This window comes from Lepisosteus oculatus, chromosome 1 (assembly GCF_040954835.1).
Source record: "Lepisosteus oculatus isolate fLepOcu1 chromosome 1, fLepOcu1.hap2, whole genome shotgun sequence".
Lineage (NCBI taxonomy): Eukaryota > Metazoa > Chordata > Actinopteri > Semionotiformes > Lepisosteidae > Lepisosteus > Lepisosteus oculatus.
In genome coordinates, this window is record NC_090696.1 from 40,147,492 (window position 1) to 40,167,173 (window position 19,682).

General features: G+C 38.3%; 1 protein-coding gene across 1 annotated transcript in view; it reads right to left on the minus strand.

The window, feature by feature from the left end:
- Positions 1-19,682, minus strand: part of maml3 (mastermind-like transcriptional coactivator 3) — a 210,971-nt gene continuing 191,289 nt past the window's right edge. The window contains exons 3-5 of the mRNA XM_015344992.2: positions 13,292-13,516; positions 12,217-12,298; positions 1-5,609 (exon numbers count right to left, since the gene is read on the minus strand). Coding sequence (XP_015200478.2) covers positions 4,657-5,609; positions 12,217-12,298; positions 13,292-13,516 — 1,260 coding nt within the window. The 3' untranslated portion in view covers positions 1-4,656. The remainder of the gene's footprint in view (positions 5,610-12,216; positions 12,299-13,291; positions 13,517-19,682) is intronic.

Sequence of the window (19,682 nt, forward strand, 5' to 3'; positions counted from 1 at the left end):
TTGTGTTAAGAGTTCATTTAATATGATCACAGAGATAACATTCTCTCCTTTTTATTATTTTCTGGAAAAAAAAGACGTTTCTGTAATCCTCTTGCATTAACATTTCCGAATTCTGTACAAGATAAAAAGAAATAAGCACTGCTTAAGGTACAGAGTAAAATCTCAAACTAGAAAAACAACTCCAAAATAAAAATTAGAAGAGGTTTACAGTACAAATTAGTAGTAAGACATTGTCTGAAGTGCAATGGCATAGCTCTGATGAATTTAAAAGTGGAAAAATGAAATAAAAATACTTCTCTATTTTAAACAAACAGTAATTTCTTTACAGATAGTAGAACCAGTATTATCTGATGTATTCCAACTTGTAAAAACATATTTACAAAGAACCATTATCTTTTTAATTTTTTTTTCATCAACATCACATGTACGTCAGCACCAGAGTACAAAAAAGGAAAACAAAACAAGAACAACAAAAAAAAACATGAAAAACAATTTCTACTTTACTTGGTCCCGGATACACAATATTTGGAGGAAGCTTTCAAGGACAACACAACCTGTTGTTCAAGGACTGAGCTGTACGCCAGTTGCCTGCAACGCCATCAGATACTGAAGTTTTATTTTTTTTGGTAGGCTTGCATTTCATCTGCAGTTTTTAAATATGCAGTTTTGCCACCCTACACACTTACAGCAACAGAAACATCCCTCGACCAATAACAAATGATGACAGAGATGCTTCACAATCGAAACTGGCAGTCTGCTGTGGGAGACAGAAGCAGACCAGATACAATAAAAAAACAGGAAACATGGCTGTAAATTTTACATGAAAACAAGACTGAAGATACAGTAGGCCCAATTCACCCTGAATTGCCCCCTTGTTACCCCAGCATCCCTACCCAGTGAAGAATATCTGTGTTAGGAAAGCCATTTTCTCTTCAGTGTTTTTTAACTGAAAAAAACAAACACTGCTAGTATTGGTTCAGTCAAGACAAGAACTTGATTTAAGTACTTTCCCACTGCCACCTTTTCTCATTTTAAAACTATGTTCCCATAAAAAATAGTGAAAGATAACCTACTATTTTACACTCTCATAAATGAGAACAGTGGTACTATGGGACCATAACTTGAAATGTGATTTTTTTTATAATCTTCATGAGGGAAAAAAGAGTCTTGATCTGGGCTTTGGAACACATGACGACAACCAGACCTACTGTGTTTCTCTTTGGTATGATGGTGGCATTTGTTTTATTTAACCTATATTTCCACAGTAGAAGTCTTTTCACTTCCAATCTCTCATTAAATAGCCTTAGTCTTCTTGATAAATGACCTCCCTATCAAAGAAAAGCTAAAGTAATTAACTCACCAAAGCTTTCAGAACTGTTTCTTTTGACTGTACTTTTAAGTTGGTCACCGAGAAATGGACTGGTACACTATAACACTGATCAGAAGTAATAGGTGCCCTCTCTCCTTATACTAATGTGCTTTAGCACATATCATCCATGTAAGGAAAAGCTATATTTTTAATGCTGATAATTTTAGTTAAAATGATACTGCTTATGAAGAAAACAAGAAGGAGTTCAGAGATAAACCTTCATGAGTTATATTCAGTCGTATTCTCGGATGTGAATCCATAGCAGATGGAATACTCCTGGTTTTAAATTCCAGGCTGTCCTGATAAGCAAATCCTATATTCCTAAAGGGTTACATTCAAAAGCTCAAGGCAATCTAATTCAGTTGTATCCAGTCCCGGTGTCTGGACGGCCAGTGTATCTGATTGAGCTGGTTTTCATTTAATTCCAGTTTACAACCTCAACCAGTGTATGACTGGCTTAATTGAACAACTTCAGGTGCTGGTGCGTTAAAGAAACGTATTAAAACCTGCAGACACATAGGCACTCCAGGGCTGGGATTGGACACACCAGATCTAGTCAACTTCAGGAAGCACCAGAAACTGCACAATCAGACCAAACAGTTAGAGGAAGACTAAAGAAAGCAGGGTGGCCATCAGTATTATGAAAGACGAAAATGGCTTTAGTACATCCAAGGTCAGCTTATACAAAACTGAACAGCTAAGCTTCATGAAATGGTGCTTTGGTCACAGAAAAATAATATTACCAGCCCAGGTTTACATAATGATATAATTAGAATTATTTATATAATTATAAACCCAGCCTGAACTTGAGAAATACCTACCAAAATAATCCCTTAATATTTAAAAAAAGGCTGTTATATGATGCCTTTATTTAACACCAGTTTGCGCAATAACCAATGTGATGCTGAAGTGACAGGAAACAAACCTTCGAAGGCAGATTTAGAAATATAACAGCCATGTGCCCTCTTATGGACAGCATGCCTTGAAGGCTTGTAGCAGTAATTAGAGTAGACAGAAGTTCTACAAAATAGTCAATCTTTATTTATAATTGATTTCTATGCATATTGCAAAATGTGTTCAAGACTACAGGACTTCATTGAACCATAAAATATTTAATTTTGAAACCAACCTCATTTAACGAAGAAAGGAAAATAATATTAAAATAGTAAATTATGTACTGTCTCCCCATGATTTCTCAGTAGCACAGATTGCTGACTCACACAAAGAGAGTAACCTCCATTTTTACTCCATGTTTATTGGCTTTTTCGGTGTTGCTTTCCACCCTATGACTAACACTAAAGAATTGCACCCTTTACCATATCAGATTGATCACAGTGTAGATGTTTTTCTAATACAATATGAAGTGTTATAAAAATTAACCTCAACAGCATTATTTTAACACTATGTTGTGCTGTCTGTAATGAGTAATACACATTTATCTATGGCACTATGAAATGTATTCCTTTAAATGTAGTTTTTGTGACTATTTTACTCTATTCAAGTTTGCCTCCAAGACTATTTTAAAATGACCAGTCTTGCACTTTTATTTTAATATTGCTAAAGTAATAAAAATGTATACCCTGTGCTACTGTACAGCATGGACAGCAAAGGCTTTGTTGTATCTAACAGTGTTCCAGCAGACCCTGGAAATAATGCTCTGCATTGTAACATGGATCTGAAAAACTGTGTTTCAGTTCTTGACTTCTCTGTGAAAAAGAGTAGCACAAATTATACCATTCACATTGTAGAAGTACTGACTGGGTCCCCCATTACAGCACGACCACCTCCAATTATTAAAGTTAAAATGTACTTATGTAATTCCGCATTAATCAAATAAAATGTATAATAATTGTAAAAGTAATTCACCTAGTCATTACCTTATGGCATGGATCTACTATGAATTGTAGAATAACTAAGAACATTGTCAAACTTAACTCAATTATAGTTTGAGAGTTTTACAAAAGTGAAAACTGAATTTGGAGCAAAAACAGCAGTTTAAATTAATAGATAGTTGAAGTGTTTCTAGTTCAATGTTACATTGCAAAGTCATTGAGTTTTAGAACTTTTTTTGCATCCAATCTAAATAAGACACTGATGTGACTTAATAAGTAGTGTTGTATCTTTAAAAAGTTATTTTTATACAATCGGCATTGGGTATTTCAGGGTTCAGGATAATTTATTTACTATCAATCATGAGAAAATTCACTTAAGGTGGACAGTACATTCATTTTACTCTGTTTTGTTCTTCATTTCTAGCAGATAAAGCTTTGTAATGTAATCACCTTAGCTGACATTTAACATTTCTTTCCATCCAAACAGAACTATTGGTAGCTGCCAGTTCTCTCACAGTATGATGTAGAAACTCAGCCCAGTAGATGCCTCTCACACTGGTTGCCCAGCAACAGCCCACACCTACTGCGTTGGCTCGGACACTAGACAAAGAAATATGATTGCTTTGTTGTTGTTTTTCACAGTATAAAAACAGACAAATACAGAGGAAATGCAAGCCTTTCAAAGATAAAATTTTGGTTAGAATACATAATAAATAGGTCATAGGGATGTTTTCCACAACTCATACCATTTACAATGAATATTATTGGCTATGAACTACTGCACAGCACAGCAAATCTGGTTAATATCTTATCTTTTGGTCAAATTCTTATTTGAAAGATTTTACATTTTGACACCACTCCAAACCAAAATCTTGTTAGGATTCCTGCAAGGAATTGTTAAGTGGCACAAAAAAATTGTAACAGAAGAGACTGCAAATTGGTAAGAAATTAAACCCCTAAATCTAAAAATAAATTTAGCATTTTTTTCTTTTTTTCTTTTTTTAACCTCTTCATGTTCCTTACACCCACTCTCATGTGTAATGTGGAGATTTTGCAATATTATTGTGGAATTTATTTTCTAAACATACAAAAGTCTTAAATCCATTGACAGAAATAACCAAATCTGCACACACTTAAGATACTGAGCTAAGAAGTCAGAAGGGTAAATAATCTTTTTCTTAAAAAAAGGGGGAAAGTATGTAATTTCTAAAAATTAAAAAAATAAAACACACTCCCATAGAACTGCACAGTTTTGGAGTGACTACCAAACCGACCCAGTTCACAAAAGCCGTGATACTTTTTTAAAAATAATCTGTCAGCCCAAACAGGTGATGCAAAAAATGAGGCCTTTATCAGCTCATTAATGCTTTCCAAAAAAGGTTTAATTGTCCTCTTTCTTTTTCCTCAACTAATGTTCACTTACAGTCCATGTAAAGTTGGGGCCTTTTTTTTTTGCTATTGACTAGGAAAGAACTCGTCCATCCAGCCATCTGTAGAGTCCAGGTCTGCTCCATCTGGTAAATTAAAAGATCCTCCTCCTGCTGACTGGCTGGTATAACTGTAAGACAAGTCCTGACTCGATGTCCGCTGGTAGCCTGGTGGCTGACCGCCCTGTACGTAAGAGCCACCACCAGCTGCCATCTGCTGCCCAGGGCCTTGGCTAAAAGGAGTCATATTGGGAACACCCTGGGTCATTCCAGCCATGACCATGGGCCGTGGCTGGTTGGTCCTTGGTTGCCCAGACATGTGAGGCATCATCTGCCCACTCATTGCAGGGTTCATGGCTCTGGGATCCACAATAGGCTGGTTCATTCCTTGAGGAAAGTGTTGTTTGGTCATCCGCGGTTGGCCAGGCTGCATGGCATAAGCGGAGTTATTGTTGAAGGCCACCATTTCCCCACTAGTCCGTGCAGCTATGGCCTGTAGGCCTGGCTGTTGTTGCTGCCAGCCCTGGGCCCCCTGGGCAGCACTTCCCATCATCCCCTGGAGTCTCTGTGCTTGGGCCTTGGGCATGGCCTGCCCAACAGGTGGTCCTTTCATTTGCTGATGGGACATGGCGGAGTTTATCAGCATGGTTTGTCCATAACCCCCGACCATGCCAACCCCTTGTCCAGCACTGGGTTGTCTCTGGCCCTGTGAAGGGTTGTGGGACATATTCATGCTGCTTTGGTTTGGGTGCTGCAACATTTGGTTCATTGCAGGATTCATACTGTATATGCCCTGCTGGCTGCTCGGTGCGTTGCTATATGCCATGTTCATCTCAGACTGCGCCACTGTTGCCGGCATTGAACCAGAGTTTTGGACAGATGCCATCTGGAGCATGCCCTGACTTTGCTGCTGCTGAAGCAATCGGGCATTCCGGATATTCTGAAGAGCCTGGTTTCTCGCTGCCATTTCCTGTGTCGGTCCTGCAACACAAGCACATACAAAAAACAACATATATTTTACTCTTTGTCCATACTCATGTCCAGTTAATTGGGCTATTTCTGTAAATGTATTTTAATCGTTCAAGTCTTTTTCAGCTAGAACCACAACCAGGATGTGCCTGACTGATCTAATACAGAGATACAAAGTGGGCACTCCTGCTTTGTTTCATATAATTAAAAAGTTCACTTCTTCTGATTGTTTTAGCATAAAGGTTCTTCCATAAAGCGACAATAACTTAAAAAGAAATGTTCAGTAGTATTTTAAAATGTGTAAGAAAGAGGCACCCCTGAGAGCAAGTTCTTCGATCCATCTATGATCCCTCGGTCGTGTTGACAAGGGACTCTGACCAGGATTCCCCACGATAAAGTTCACAATCAGCAGCCATGAAAAGAAGCATGTGGGATTAGCTGGCCAGGAGTCACGGAGCTGCTCGGGAACCTCCAGAATTGCTTGTGTTGCCTTTCATGTGTAAAAAGATGGGTGGCTCCAAGGTGGGCCAATCAGGGGAGTCTGACTATACTTCCTCATTTTCTCCCGTGTGCGGTGGCAGGGTTCAAAGTTATGAGCCGAGACGTGGAAACCGCACAACTGGTGAATTCAAAATGGGGTTGATTTCCAACAAAAATAATGACCGTGTATTTGAAAAAATCTAATTCCTGCTTTACACAAAACAAGCAATTCTGTAACCTTATCTGCCTTATTCTTATAGAAAATTCCTAAGTAGTAAGTAACATTACAGTACCTCTAAAATAAGCAAAGGTGCCAATGATTTGTAGCAATATGTGATCTTTTTAACTGTGTAGCCTAAGATAACCACTCCCACTTGGACTTTTAAGTGCTGGTGAGTTCTGTTTTGTAGTAGGTCTCTTAAAGCTTTTCATTTTCTCAGCAGGATATTAATTCTTAGACATACTACTGGATGTTAGCTGCCAGCTTTCTACAGCCAACAGAACTCCCCTGACACTGTGATTGACGCTGCCTTTGATCCATGCCTTCATGTCAGCGTTCATGATATAAGACAGAGACCAACGAGGGAGCATACCAACAGAAAGACGTGCAGCAATACACGGTGAGCACATGATAAGGACTCACTGCTGGATGTGCATGGTCTAATGCTGCCCAGACTGTATTGTGCAACTACTGTATACAGGGTAAGCTGGTTAAACATCTATAGTAACTCCTTTGTATTGGACTACTGAGAAAAAAATAATGTTCCAGTTGTGTCTCAGTTAAATAACCAAATTATATACACCAATACTCTTACAGCAATACTATAAAAACATAGAAAAGTTTTGCATAAAAAGTGTTAAAATTTAATGGGAAGAAAATCTTGTGTCAAATGTGAGTCCCTGAAGAAGTTTTTTAATTAATCTAAATAGGAAGAAAAACATACTGTGTAGCTCCCTAGAGGCGTGCTTTTCTTTTAACACCAAAGAAAGAGATTTAATATATTGTGGGCCGTCTCTCTCTATTACACTGCATGGGTTCAATTATAAGCTAAGGACGGCCTGTCTCATACCATGTGAGGAAAGTGCTAATGCCTACAAAAGAGAATGAATTACTGTAGATATGTTCGCCTGTGTATGAAAATACCTAAAGAAACACAAAACAGCTCCACTAATAACATTTTCAAAATAAAATTAAAAATCAATGGTAATCTTATTTATTAAAATTGCTTCTTTAGGATAATTATGAACATGACCTACTTTCTTATTTATACAATATGGCACTATTGTCGGATTTTTCAGACACTTACAAAAACATACTAACAGTATATATGAACATTACACTAAAAATAAATATAACATTACATAAAAGACATCAACCCATAGTGAATACACACCACTCCCACAGGAATCCACATACATTATCAGAATCTGTAAATTTACATCCCCTCAATCTCCCTGAGCCCCTATAATTAACAATTCCCCTTCATTTTTGTACACAACTGCTAATTACACTTGCCCATAAACCGATATTCCATTAATTTGATTCAATGTGGGGTAAAGGAATTCCTTGTTTTGTGAAGGCTGCATTTGAAAGCATAAAATTGATATTCTTGTATTGTGATACTAAAAACTTACACTGAATATCTGCAACATGCTTAGCGCAGTACATCTATGTGTCTTTTTCTAAGAAGACAAATCAATGACAACAGTGCAATTGCTTTTTCGTTAGCTGATGAGAGCTCCATTTTTCAATATTCTGAATCAGCTCAATGGAAAACTTAAAATCTGGGACAGGTTTCCATGGCAACAAGTGAAGTCTAAAAGTGATAGATTTCAGATGGACATGTCAGTTCTTGTAAGGAGTGCAGTCATACTATCGGTAGGTTACAAATTACCTTTCGTAATCAGTACGGGCAGCGCCAATATGATTTAAGTGTTGATGGTGTGAACAAAAGCTGTTTCCCCAGGGGTTAATGTTAAGATGGTTTCCATGGAAACTTGACAAGATAATCAATAGACCGAAGTGAGGAGGGGAGGAGAAAACACTGGCACGTTCCCCAGCTGAACTACCAATAATTTGGAATGTCAAAGATTCCAGTGATTTGCTGTGAATTAAATAAGAGGGTATTGCACAGGCTGTTAGGACTGTAGAACAGTTGCAGTTCTGAAGTCATTAGGGTTAACATGTAGCAGCAGTGCATTAAACTAGCGTGACCATGACAGGCTGAACTTAATGCAGCCCACTCAAGCTTGAAAAAACAAAATGTTAATATTACTTTTCATAAATTCCCTGTATTTTCATCGTTAGCCAGAGGTAATACAAATGTTACAATACAAAGTAATACAATGTCTGTAATATACCATTGTTTCTCAGTATGTGGAAAATGCACTGACTCATATGGGTTTTCTCCCTGAAATCCCAGTATTCCTAGAATTTATTTTCATATAATTAATGTTATTTGACTGTTTTGGTGTTCATAATTCCAAATTCCATTACAAATGGCAGAGTACAGCATAACTGAAAGTGCCGAGTACTCCAAGATACACATGTTCTTGATGGCAGCGAAACCATAAGACTGAAATGAGTTGCAAAATATTTGTGCAGCTGATTCTATATTCTATATCTAAGAAGCTATTCAATGACAAAGTACATGTCGTCAGAAGGTACTTGACCAAGATCCCATGCACACTACAGCAATTACATTGAAGCCAGTAGGAAAAATGCATCTTATATGTTTGAAGATTAAAGGGCAGAGACTATCACAATACATTTAAGCACCCTTTTCAACTATAGGTAATAAACAAGATGACTGGGGTCTCAATTTAATCAAGATTAAATTACGATTAACATTTTTTTTTAATTCAAGACATGTGACAGTATTCCATAGTGGCTCTAACTTGCATTTCCTTTAAACACAATTAAACTGATATGGAGAGCTACTGAGTAGGCAGAAGGAAATGTCCCTGATAACAGATGTTGCTGATTATGATAACTTATAACGTCAATGTAATTACCATGATTATAAGCCCTCTTCACAAAGCTCCTTACTTAACTCAAAGTATGTACTGCTAAAATTAATTTTGATACCCCTGAAAATCCTGGTAAAACTCAAGCATGGCAAAAAAAAAAAGTTCAGTCAAATGAAATTGAGTAGCACTGAATAAGAGTCTATCTGTGAAAACCCATACTGTAAATCAGTGTAAAAATCCTCTCTATTACGTGTTATAGCATTTCTGGAGGAATCAACTTATAGTAATATTTAACTTCTTTTATCTTGTCATTTTCTTTCATAGCTCTTCACTCTGCAACTCAGTAAATCAATGAGAAGATGACCATGAGGACAGACAAGAATCTGGACGGGAGATTTCAGCTGTGCTTTTAAAGCCGGGGCCTCGTCTGGGGGGATGTTAAGGAGCAGTTGGTCTCCCCTTAAAAAAATACAACCGGGAGCCCCAAGTAATAGGTTTTGTCAGAAATTAAGTGACAGTTTTTCAGGTTATGTCGAAAGTGCAATCTGTTCTTATCATCCAAAGATCTAAAACGAGACTTTTTTTTTCCCTTGCCCCAGACTGCAGAGCTGCCACGTTTTTCACAACATTCCTGTGTAAAAAAGGGTGTAAGAAAAGATGCCCTGACACGAGGCACACACATTCCTAGGTCTGCGCACACCAGCGCAAGTGTGCTGTCTGCGGGGCTCTATATGCACATATGCCAGCAGAACACACACAGCTGTGAGCTTTGACAGGTGCACAGCCAGACAGTTGCTCAGGTGCTACTGTGCTGGAGCGATCATGACTACAAATCAATAAAGGAGTGTTGTTTGACAAAGAGGTGTGTCGGCCATCCCATATGATCCTTACTCTATGTGCTACTGCTCCTAGGTGGGGGTGTGAATAGCCTTTGCTGTCATTACAAATGACAAAGAATTACAAATTAAACACAGCAATTACAGACTGTGAAAAAGATCAACAATAAAACACAGGCATGAATTTAGACAGACTTACTTTATTGGACATGCACATATAATATAGCTTGTATGGAGCTGTCCTATGTAAGGGGGTCTTTGAGCATTTTGTTGGAAATGGCACAGAAGATTCCATGAAGTAGTTATCCTGATTTGAGCTGTAATTAGATTTCTTAAAGGAAGAAAATCTAGATAGTTCCATAGATACTGCACTATAAATAACAATGCAAACTGAACATCCACTTTGTTCTTATTATTACCCCTATCAGTGATATATGCAGAAAACGATGCAATGTTCTCTGCTATTATTTTTCTTTCTTCTCTCGTGTGATAGAAACTTTCTTCAAAGATGATTTTATGACTTGCACTTTATATAGGCATCACCGACAACTGGGCTGACAGCTCAAACATATGGCTGGATTATTTCTCTACAGCAATAACAGTTTCTAACGAGGCTATAAATTCTGAAACTTGTGGAACATGAACAGAACTTTGATCACATGCATTTCGTCTGCAATTAAAATTTGTTTAAACTCTCTGCCTGCTCTGCGGTTCCTCTAACAAAGCCGTCCAGGCTCTGCAAAGCATGTAACATCGGACGCAGGCTCCGCTCTTCGATGAAGCTGGTGCTGAATTGCAAACTTAGCAAATCTGTTGCTTGATCTAGCGAGCTGAACGCAGAATTGCCAGCAATTTTATGACACAAATGACTAGAGATAAATTTAGCAATATGCATAATAGTCATAAAAAATTCAGCCATCTTTATGTAAAGTGCCTAGAGAATGCTTGAATGGATTGAAAGCCTGTATGTAAGAATGGAACGGATTGATTTCAGAATTGACTAATTGAGGAATCAAAGATTTTTAGATGTGTTTACGTTTCCAAAATGGGAAGCGAAAAGCAGCCCCCACAAAGTGAAATCTTGTGAGAAGGGCGCATACTCAGATCATTCTGAGTTTCAACGATGACAGTGAGTGAATCAATGCTTACTCAACACACTCTGCCACACTAGGAACTGTTGAACTGCTCAATGAAAAAAATGGCAGTATCCACTAGCATTATTGCACTCATGTACAAAAATTATAAATGGCTGTTGAAATGGAAAGCGAGGCCACAAGTTACGATGTGGTAAATGCTAAAACACAAGCAAAATGACATCCACAACAGTATAAACTAGCAAATTATGACAACACAATCAATAACTGCAAGTCTCCTAAATATACTGTAATACTATATTAAATACTTAGTAATTAAATTCTTTAACACTATAAAGATTGTTATTTTTTTATATACCATATATGAACATTTTTGTTTCGATGCTCAACTGTACTGTGGCATTCAGTTATGAAACAGAGCCTCTGCAAAGTAAAAAAGGGACATTTTGAAGATTTGATGACTTTCAGACCTGAAAACCTGGCAGCGCCAGGTCAGCAAAAAGCCTAATGAACGCTCACCCTAAGAAAACCTAACATCGCCATCCTGAGTTGCAAGAAGTTGTTCAAATTCAAGATTAATACAGTACTGGTAATAGCTGCTGTTGTCCACACTGCACAAAAAGCACTATAGTACAATTGAAAGGTACAGTTTACTATGAAATTCTTTTTAAGTTTGTTAATGATGTTTTTTTTCAAACCTGTCAATAAAAGTGCTTAACTAAAATAACCTGTAATGTTACAGCTTCCTAGCGATTTCAAGTAGCAAAACAGCTAGTGTCATATCTGACATTAAAGTACATTATTAAGATACGAAACTGAAGATGGTAAAGGGAAAAGCTTGACCTGACATTAGGATTTTTGCTCTCTAGATCTCAATCTTTGCACAAGCTTTGCATTTATACTGTCCCTATATTAGCAAGAAAACGTGTAGCATCAATTTGTTCATTATATCCTAACAACTACTTCAGGTACTCGGTTGCTCCTAGGTTTGTTGTTGACTAAAATAAAGCTCAATGAGCCACATATCTACTACAGGCACTCCCTGTTCACCCATAATTTTGGCTTCTAAATAATTTTAATAGCGACTCGATCTTTCTTCTGTAGTGGTGTATATAAGTTAGAAATGATTACTGATTAGTGATTCACAGCTTTATTTCTGTCATTTATAATGCCATTTGCAATATATCTTTATTTTTACGTATCAGTTCTAGATAAAAGTAAAGTGCAACAAGGACATACCTTGAAACTGGTTAAACTGCTGGACAGGGTAGGGGCCTCTCTGCTGCTGTGGAAGTTGTCGGGGTAGGTGCTGCTGTTGTAACTGAAAGAGAAATATATACCACCCGCAACGAAAGGTTAGAATGCCTGAATCATCAAATATGTGTGTGATTTTTACAGCTTCGTTGGCACTAGCAGTCACCGGAAAAGAAAACACAGATGAGATTCCAGGAAAAAAACAGCTGAAATCTTAATACACTTAAAAATACCTATGAAATTGCATTTCCATGGTTTACCAGCTTCCCTTCAGACACAGCATCTGAAGAAAACATTTAAAACTCACTGTCTTGAAGTGGAAAAGCTCTTTCATTTAAGGTATGAGGTTCTCTTGTGGCTCTAGAGGTATTTCTGTGATTTTTAACTAAACTTTGCTGCATATTGCCAGCAGTTGCTCTTTCAGACAGTTCAGAGCAATGACAAGAATTCAAGCTCAGGAGCATCCTCCCTCCCCCGAAAAACAACAATATCTATAGTTACTGCTTGTCCTTGCGACTAAAAATGCACATCATGACATTCTAAGAAAGAGCCTTCTCCTTCATGCCGGTTATCTAATTAAAATGTTAACCAAATGTATTGTTTCCCTGTGTAAGAAAACATATCTACTAATTGGTTTAATTAAATAATTATGTTGTGAGGGCAATGGATTTCACTGGCGGTGGGGTGCCCTCATGGGATATGGACGAGCAATGCAATGTTATGTTGTTCATGGCAGATGCATCTGCTGGTGTTTAATGTAGTTCAGCTTGTTATATCGACTCTTATTAAGAAAGGGCAAAATCCATGTAAACAACAGAGGGTGCAGCAGATATCTGCTTGTGAGATTTGTGGAATGAGCAAAGAAGAGTAATTTATAACAGGAAAGTGAGCCAGAGGGAGTAACGGGATGAGGGCAGGGGGAGGATGGATTGTTAACAGAAAAATAACTCTGGACAGTTATTAGGAGCAGTAAAGTAGATTTTAAATGTGTTGATTCAACAAATCCTTTCAGGTTCCTAAAGTACCAACTCTTGGCATGCCTCTGAGAAGTACACTTTACCTGTTCTGCCAGCATCTGCTGCTGCTGCTGTTGCCTTTGTTCCCTCAGAATCTGCTGCTTTTGCTGCTCTATCATCATTTGCTTCATCATGGCTGCCTGCTGCTGGTTGCCTAGGTAACCAGGTGCCCCTGGATTGGTGCTCGGCACAGGCGCCACACTGCCTGGGCCTGGTAGTGTCGGCTGTACAGCACCTGCCTGCCGGGAGATGCCAACCACATTCTGCTCCTGCCAAAGTCAAGATGAGAAGAATTAGGATATCATTGATACCGCTACTCACAAGTGTGCACAAGAACTGAACAACTCAATGTTCAAGACAGTAAAACACAGAGTGATCCCTTTCATGTCCCTTAACCAGGATGGAAAGTTAACCTCTGGTTAAGCCAAGCTCATTCAGGCAACAAAACACAATCTCAGTCAGATTTGCGAAGGCAGCTTATTAATACTCAGGTTTTTTAGTAAACCTACTTTTCAATAAATTGAATACCTTGTATTTAGAAACCACACAGACACAATAATTAAAAACTCTGAAACTGCCCGCTTCACGTTTTATTGAATTGCGGGTCCACCCAAACTGGAACTGTCAATTGTTTAAGACCACAGTACTGCAGAGGAAGAACGTGAATCACCAGATACTGTATGCATCTTTCACTTCCAGCAGGGCAGTCATGGGAGAGCATTTTTTATCCAGACATCAAGAATAGCAGATCATGGCTGACTAATGCCCACCCGTCACTGGCAGTGCTTTGACAAACAGTGCTGGTCACAGTCAGCTGGTGACAACACCCACGCTTGAACTGGCGATGGCTGGGCCCACCTGTGCTCTGAGCGAGTCCTTTCACTGCCAGAGCCACTTATTCATTTTACTTCCCCTTGCCTTGCTCTTCATCCACTGAATTACTTGTTTCGTCAGTTACACTGTACAATGATTTCTCATTTATGATGTGCCACGCGATTTCAAATAAAACCTTAAACCAAATTAGCTCATCATGTAAAAGATACTTTATTGTACAAACTATAAGTGCTTTTTAAGTAAATTGCCCTGGATTAGGTTGCCAGTTAAATAAAAACAAAAATCGTAATCTTAACGGTCTTTGTGGGCATTGTGAGCAGACTCCCAGCAAGAGCTGAATGCAGAAAAAGGGGATGCTCTTCCACCTGATTAAAGTCCCAGCTAGCTCACTCTGTTCACCATTAGCTCTTGAGTGGCATATCTTACTCTTGGCTGAAGAAACCCTGACTCCTTAAGGTACACAAACACTTCTTCTGCTTTGGAATCTGATGGCCTCTGTCCAATTCCCACTCAATGTCTTCAATGGTTTGTAGGATCCCTGAGTAGAATTTCCTTAATTCCTTGTAGAAACACAATGAGAGTAATCCTGACCCCTGCAGGTTAAGAACTGTAAATAATTTGTCTTTGTGTGAGTTTCAATGCTGTGGAAATATAATATGCTTCCTATCAGCCGGGAGACATTACACAGTGTCTGCTGTTTTATGTGACTGGTCTCTTGCTCCATGCAGAAAGCCAGTGCACGTTCGAATCCCAATATACCACCACTCCATAAATGGATTACTTTTTTGTAGTCAAACAAAAGGCTCTCTTCTACCTGACATGAAAGATAACCTGATATTGACAGTCTGACACCCTGGTAAGCAAAGTCTTTAAAATCTCTGCTTACAAGACTTACATCTTACAGTTCACACCCCTGAGAATCATGAGAGTGGAAGTTATTTTAAAGTTAATTTTTTATATTTCACAAGTGGATATGATTGGCTTTCCAAATACTACAATTTAAATCACACTTAACTAAAATTAACAAAAGCACTGTGTCTACAAATCATGCAAACTGCCTTTATACATGATCCCACATACATCCAGCCTGAACTGAAAATAAATTCTGTCTTAATGTATTTAAAGGCTTAATGGCTACTGAGCTACAAATCCTACCATGTTTACATGACAAAAACTGAGAGCTTTTCTATCAGCTTCAGGTAAATAAGGGTTGGGATTTTTTAAGATAACTTGCTGCTAAAGTAGAACAAAGACACCTGTTAAAAACACATTGCAAATCAAACAGATGATACAATGACACTGAACATGTCAACTCAGAAGTTCCAGAAGATCTCAGAAAACTAGATTCAGCATTTGAAACAGTAACAATATAACAACAACTTAAAGCGAATACTCACTTCACTTTGCGAATCTTCTACGAGTCAGCACATACTGCAAGAGCTGTTTGTGTCTAAGCTGCCTTAATTATCAGCACACACACATTCCAGAACTCAACCACCGTGGCTTGTGCAGCAGGGTTTGTACTCGTCCTGTCACATTATTCCACATGTTGTCAACCTACTACGCAAAACAACTTTAAACAACTGTTTGTGCCCTGTTTATTGTTCTGTGAATACTGGATCTCGTCAAAGAAGAAAATTGTCATATCGAAACTTCACCTATGTCATCCTACTGAGCTGTATGAGACATTTAGACAATTTCCAACCTGGAAAGATACGCTGTAAATGGCTCCATCCTGGTCTATCCACTCTAAACACTGGACTGTCACTGGACTACACAGGTCTCCTATGCTCATAACTCAGTGCAGGTGGACAGTTTACTTTAAATTTCAATTGGAGCATAAAACAGAACACCCCACATACAGTAGTATCTCAGTAGGAAAGAGCGGCGGTCCATCGGCATACCTACTGTACTGTAGGTTCCCACTGTTCACTGTAATGCTTTTCACACAGAGAAGGAAAAATATAGTGAAACTGATTTACAGTATACCATTGTTTTACAAAGCTAAGGGCATGGAATTTAATGTACTCTCTGAATGGTACACCACTGTCACCGTGACAACACCACCAGTATTTGCACCCTTGGCCTAACAAAGTGATTTTACAGGTTTCAGAAAGACCAACAGAGCGCCAGAAACTTACTCCAGCATAAAATTTTTATGTGGTATGCTGTGTGGCAGACAAAATCTCTAAGGTGTTATTACACTTAATGCTTTAAGCCATAGGAGAATGCAGTGTTATTTTCATCCTAGTGTGCTGTTTTGTTTTCATAAAAATTTTATTTACTTACCCACCCCAACATCCCTTAACTTATTTATCCTAATGTCTGCAATCTGAATAATAAAGGCAGCTCATCTCATTCAGAGCCAAAGTCTGCAGGCAGTGCTAGCTTAAAACATTTCCCCTATTACTGACATCTTCTGATAACATAAGGCATGAAGTTCTAATGATAATCTCTGAATTGGACAGCCAGGGTATGAAGGGTCAGAAAAAAACTCCAACGAAATAATGTAACTGTTACCAGCTGTCACTGAACACAAAACCATATTTCCACAAGGCTAGCTCCCCGGGGTACTGTGCACTGAGGAATGTGAAGTTTTGTTCACACAAACACATATACAACATCGTTTTTCATACAGTACTCTATTTTAATTACAAGATCGACAACAAGACCTTAGGAACAGGTAGCCCCCCCAGAAAATTGTAAATATGTTTCAGAATTACAATAAGATCTTTGAAAGTCAATTTTTATTTCAGCTTTGGTCACACAAAGCTGTTGCTTTAGTCAAAGATAAGTCAGGTGGTGTGTGGTTACAAAAATGTACAGATTAAAAAAGTAATATACAAAATATAAAAACTATATATATATATTACTATACCATACAATAGTACTTCACTGCTACAGTTTTATTAAACCATTACAAAAAGATTAAAACATCCAAAGCTGAAATTGACAAAAATACAGAAAATCCTTCTCTCAGTATGTCAAAAACAGATTGTGTTAAATTTAAAATTTACAGCGACCTTATTCAGCTTCTGTCCCTTGTAACCTCCTTTGGCTGCTAGCTCCCTAGGATCCACTCCTTCCTACGTTATGATCAAATCTTCAGTTTTTTCCTCTCCGCAGAGCCTCTCTGCTAGTTCATCCGAGGAAAAAGAATTATCCTGATAAACCCTCTGCTTTTCTTCCTCTTTTCCCTACCACTTGAGACTTGCCAGTGAGGAATGTGGGAGAATACTCCTTAGCTGTTGCAAACTTCATCTTCTTCACTTGGAGGGCATTGCACAGCACTCTTTTCCCAAAAATATTATCTGTCCAGCGGAAAACCAGCAATTAGTCCTACAGATACAAACTTCTAACTGCTTCAAAATTTTCCTCTAACACTAATATTATATTTTCTAGGATCAGAAGTGCATTAGGATTTCGTGGTACTAGTACTGGGAAAAACTATAGAAATCAAGCACCTTCAAAAGGAAAAAAGCTAATTTGGGATCCCTTTTGTGCTGCTAACAGAGGGAAAGGTTGTGAATCTAATATACAGTCAGTATAAATTAGTTCAGCAGATCCCTGTGATGGAATGAGTATCCCAGAAGGTGGCGACGTTGCTCTGTTCTGTCGCAGTTCATGCTGGCCTTTTCCCAGAAGATGGCTTAATCATGACCAATGTAATATATTTTTCTCTCTTCCTCTTGGATAATGTGTCTAAGGCTGAGCCTAGGCAGTGAAGTGTGACGGCGTAGAGCAGGTAGCCTGGCAACTGAGAGCGTAATACTGAACAGATGGTGTTCATACAGCATGATGGACATCACACACAGCAGCCTGAGACAACCAAGGGAGTCCCGGGGGAACGGAGGCCCACTTTACTCAAAATGAGTTCTCGTCGCTGCCATATATCTTCTGCTTGTGGATCATGCCCCCACTCCCCCCCCGCAGTACCACCTCCAATCCCTGATCTGCCTGCCCGCATCTGAGGAATCATGACAACCAGCAAAACCACAATAGGGAGAGGCATTTCACAGCATAACATTTTGCCATTTTGCCCATGATGCATTTAACAAACACCAGGCTTAGCATTAATAGATAATGTGATACTACAGTGGGCTTCTGCTGCCTCTGATACGCCTTTAAATACAGTCCTGTAAATGGAATCCTCCTCTCATCTTTTCTGCCTGTTTTATAGCGGTGCCTTCCTTTAATCTGTTGCCAAAGAACAAGGCTGCACGCTGTAAATCACACAAACATTAACTGGAAGTTATTCTACAGTACCTGCATTTCTCTCTGCACACTCTTTCACTGAAAGCTGCATTCAGCATGACACTTCTTGTCCCAGTTGTTGGCAGAAAAATGAAAACTCACAGATAAAACATCTACACCGACCACTTCAGCGTTTACAATTTTGAAGGAAAGACACATGTTTGCTTTAATTAAGGTGCATCAAAAGAGTCTATACTGAACCAACTGCATGTAAACTGAAACGGGAAGAGGCTTCAGGCAATTGAACAGAACAAACATTAGAGCTCAGGTGTTAAATACCTATAGTGAAAACCCTCGAGCCAGGACAAAGGCCTGTTTCAAACAAGGTGCTGATTATTTTTAAGAAAAGTGCTTAACAAAACACAAAGCAGGTTTGCAAATCTTTCAATGACAAAAAGACAAGCCACACTTTTGACGCATGTGACCATTACAAGAGAAATAAATGATGGTAGTGTACCAAAAGTACACGTACAGTTTAAAGTGTATGTTCTGGAACACTGAAGTGAAATGTGTCATGTTTTCTGTGTGCTAATGAAATGTATATTACAGATCAGAAAGTGAATATGAGGCAAAAGTGTAGAACTTTAGCTTTTGTGTCTAGGTGTTATTGTGCATTTTTGATAAACTGCATTAAAATAAAATGGTTTTTGTGACCTATCCCTCAAACTAGTGTAAAGTTGGTAGAACCTGTAATGACAGCTTCAAGTCTGCGACTCATCAATATTACCAGACCATTGTTCCATTGAGATACTTCTGTGTATTTCATATCCCAAGTTCCTCCAAGAAAATTTGTTATTACAGTACATTTGAAAGTTTAGAGTATGTGCTGGGAGTTTACTTTATGAGGTTAGTACAAAACAAACAAAAATCAACTTCTTGCACATCTGCCACTGCAAACAAAATAAAAACTCTTGAGAAGCTCCACTTTTTCTCCCCTCACAAGACCTAACGTACTGCAGAATGTTCTGCAAACTTTTCTCCAATGTCTCAGTTTGGTTCAACAGTACAAAGAGCCTATTATGACACAAACATTTTTCATACCAGGATGACACTGGTTTATTACAATAAGCAATATGATAATGATCATTTTGAGTGCACATAAATAAACAATAATCACAAATTGTTAGATGGCAACTGTGCAGTAATTAAAAATAGATACAACACAGCACCTTGAATTATACATTCCGTATGCTGCAAACTGTCCTACAATTAGATCAAATGAAACTCAAATCTAAACGCAGTTTTTCATTTTGCTTCAAAACCGGAAAACGAAATGACAGGCGAGATGTAGGTGTTTAAACTCTGAAGTGTGTGAAGAGCCTTGATGTGTGGCAGCCCCCTTCTTGC